Source organism: Sciurus vulgaris (genome assembly GCF_902686455.1).
Source record: "Sciurus vulgaris genome assembly, chromosome: X".
Taxonomy (NCBI): Eukaryota; Metazoa; Chordata; class Mammalia; order Rodentia; family Sciuridae; genus Sciurus; species Sciurus vulgaris.
Genome location: NC_136471.1, coordinates 92,037,162 through 92,040,805, shown reverse-complemented (window position 1 = coordinate 92,040,805; position 3,644 = coordinate 92,037,162). Strand labels below are relative to the sequence as shown.

At 42.5% G+C, this 3,644-nt stretch overlaps 1 protein-coding gene across 1 annotated transcript; it reads left to right on the top strand.

Annotated features, from left to right (window-relative positions):
- The first annotated feature begins 2,010 nt into the window (after positions 1–2,010).
- On the top strand, positions 2,011–3,182 carry LOC306651203 (transcription factor E2F6-like). Its single transcript, XM_079123672.1, has one exon. The coding sequence runs from the start codon at positions 2,095–2,097 to the stop codon at positions 2,890–2,892; it is 798 nt and encodes a 265-aa protein (XP_078979798.1). The 5' UTR covers positions 2,011–2,094; the 3' UTR covers positions 2,893–3,182.
- The last annotated feature ends 462 nt before the right edge of the window (positions 3,183–3,644 follow it).

Here is a 3,644-nt window from a genome sequence, read left to right as displayed (position 1 = left end):
CATTTCTATTCAACATCATACTTGACACACTAGCCAGAGCAATTAGACAGACCAAAGAATTTAAAAGGATACGAACAGGAAAAGAAGAACTCAAGTTGTCACTATTTGCCAATAACATGATTCTATATTTAGAGGATCCAAAAAACTCCACTAGAAAACTTCTAGAGCTAATAAATGAATTCAGCAAAGTAGCAGAATATAAAATCAATATGCATAAATATAATGCATTTCTGCTATAAATGATGAATCCTCTGAAAGAGAAATTAGGAAAATCACTCCATTCATACACAGTAGCCTCGAACAAATAAAATACTTGGGAATCAATCTAACAAAAGAGGTGAACGACCTCTACAATGAAAACTACAGCACACTAAAGAAAGAAATTGAAGAAAACATTAGAAGATGGAAAGATCTCCCATGTTCTTGGATAGGCAGTATTAACATTGTCAAAATGGCCATTCTACCAAAGGCACTATGCATATTCAATGCAATTCCAACTAAAACCCCAATGATATTCCTCATACAAATAGAGAAAGCAATCATGAACTTCATCTGCAAGAATAAGAGACCTCGAATAGCTAAAACAATCCTGAGCAGGAAAAGTGAAGCAGGAGATATCACAATACCATACCTTAAACTATACCACAGGGCAATAGTAGCAAAAACAGTATGGTATTGGCACCAAAATAGGCAGACAAATGGTACAGAATAAAAGACAGATGAACCCACGTAAATACAGTCACCTCATACTAGACAAAGGAGCCAAAAACATACAATGGAGAAAAGATAGCCCGTTCAACAAATGGTACTGGCAAAACGGGAAGTCTATATGCAGTAAAATAAAATTAAACCTCAGTCTCTCACCCTGCACAAAACTCAACTCAAAATGAATCAAAGACCTAGGAATTAGACCAGATACCCTGCACCATATAGAAGGAAAAGTAGGCCTAAATCTTCATCATGTTAGCGTAGGACCAGACTTCCTTAACAAGCCTCCCAAAGCAAAAGAAATCAAAGCAAGAATCAATAAATGGGATGGATTCAAACTCTCACTATGACTATAGCCACAAGTCATACAGAATGACAATTCCTACTTCCAACCTTCCCAACCCCCATTACTATGCACAAACCAAGAATTACAACTCCCAATTGGCATCACAGAGCCAAGGGTATTTCTGCAACAAAGAACCCTACTGAGAATACACACACCAGTCTTAAGGGATGTCATCAGACTATAAATAGCAATTATTTCTCCCTCTCATGGAGTTTTAAAGTGTTTGCTGGTCCAAAAAGACTGAAAACTTAGGGTACAAATTAAAAGGGATACAAGGTGTGGGGCATGCCATTTTGCCACCAATTAGGTGTGAAAACCCTAGGCCACAGAGCTGGAGGAAGAACTAGGTAGTAGTTAGGAGAAAGGGAAAAATATTCAGTGCAGCTGGCTGAGGCAAAATTGTTTGGGTGCTGCCTACACAGCCTTCATACAGGTTATACAAGCAGTAGCCATGGATTTCCATCCTGGTTGTAACACACCTATGGTGGGAAAAGTACTTACATCCCTTGGGACTTTATTTTAGCACTTGTGGTATTTCCACTAAGAGCTTTGGAAAATGAACAAGATAACATAGGAACGAGATAACATCAGATCTTAAGTGATCTGATGACATCGCTTAAGAACGGTGTGTGTGTGTCACTGAATCATGTTTATTACTTGTATTTTGTTTTCATTTTCAATTTTCAAATTGTTGATGGCGGGTCCTGGGTCTGGTTGCCAGGGTGACCGACACCCGTTGCACTGGCAGCAGGAGCTGTCCGCTAGTGGGACCACTGGGCGGCAGACCCGGCAAAGCGGTGCAGGGTGGTGCAGGGCAGTGCCAGGCGGCAGAGCCAGGGGGCGCTCTGAGCAGACTACAGGGCGGGTCACGTGCCAGGCACCCGGAAGCCAGCGCGAGTGGGAAGCACTGGCACTGCTGGAGGCAATCAGAGCAGCTCTTGGTGAAAGAAGGCCACTCCTAGCGCTCGAGGCCCGCTCCTGGCCTCCAGTTCAGCAGCACGAGCCAGTCACTGTTGGCTGGGATACTGCCCCGCCATCTGATGGACCCCTCCGTCAAGGGGGTTCATCGGCCCAGCAAGGTGGAGAGCCTGCCGCCGTCAAAAGTAGGGATGAATGCAGAAGGTAGTGCACAAAATGTCTCCGGGATTAAAGCTCCCGAAGGGAAGAGACCTCGTTTTCACGTGTCGCTGGTTGGTTTAACTCAAAAATTTGTGGATCTCATCACATCCACTCCTGGGGGCGTTCTTGACTTAAACAAGGCCGCAGCGAAACTGGGAGTACCGAAACGAAGGCTCTATGACATTACCAGTGTCTTAAATGGAATTGACTTCGTGGAAAAGAAATCCAAGAACCATGTTCAATGGATAGGGTCTGACCTTAACAATTCTGAAGCCTCAGCCCAACGAAAGAAGCTGCAAGAGGAACTGTCAGACTTGTCAGCAATGGAAGATGCTTTGGATGAGTTGATTAAGGATTGCTCTCAACAGCTGTACGAGTTAACGGATGACAAAACAAATGAAAGCTTGGCATATGTGACGTGTCAAGATGTCCATAGCATCCAAGACTTTCGTGAACAGATTGTTATTGCCATTAAAGCTCCAGAGGAAACCACATTGGATGTTGCGGCACCCAGAGAAGACTATCTTGAGGTACACGTACGGAGCACCAAAGGACCCATCGATGTGTATTTGTGCGAAATGGAGCAGAACCATTCAAATGAGGAAGCGTCTGATGGAGTAGGGACATCTTCATCTGAAAGCAAACATCCGGACTGCCCTGAGGAAGGAGAAAATTCTCCTCAGCAAAGTGAAGATTCGCCGGAAGAAAACAACATTTGATAGCATTTCAGGATGGATGGATTGAATGTTTTTTGCAACATCCTATGTGGATGAGTGGTGCATCAATTTGACTCTCAGAGCAATAAATTATCCAAGAAGTACTCTCACTTTCAGCAGCATTAAGGATAATAGTGTATGAGTGATTCCCTACTCAGATTACTGGATGATTATGGTTTCTGCATTCAAAAACCCATGTTTTTATAATGATTCACTATTTGTGGGGAGAGAACACTCTCTCCCCCCTCTCCTTTTATTGTTTAATTTTAGTTATATTTAATATCAGGATTCAATTTGACATAAAGTCATGGAATATAATTTGCTCTAATTCAGTCCCCAGTATTTCTTCATTCCCCTCTTCTTCTCCCTCCCTTCTGTTCCCTTCCATCTACTCTACTTATCTTTCTGCTATTTATTTTTACTCTTTATTTTTTAGTTAGTGTCATGAGGATACATGTGATGGTGAGGTTCACTGTAGTATATTCATGCACGTATATAGGAAAGTTAGGTTAGATTCACTCCACTCTTCTTCCATCATCCTGTCCCGCCTCCCTCTCCCTCAATCCCTTGACCTGGTTCAGAGACCTTTCTTCTATTTTGCTGGAACCCCACACTTCACTGTCTCTCTCTTTTTCCTCCCACTTGTTTTGGACTAGTTTCTGCACATCAGAGAAAACTTTCAATGTTTGACTTTCTGAGTCTGGCTTATTTTACTGGGCATGAGATTCTCCATTTCCATCCATTCACAAGCAAAT

Excerpts from the sequence above, each read along its gene's own strand:
- LOC306651203 (XM_079123672.1), top strand. The coding sequence starts at position 2,095 with ATGGACCCCTCCGTCAAGGGGGTTCATCGGCCCAGCAAGGTGGAGAGC.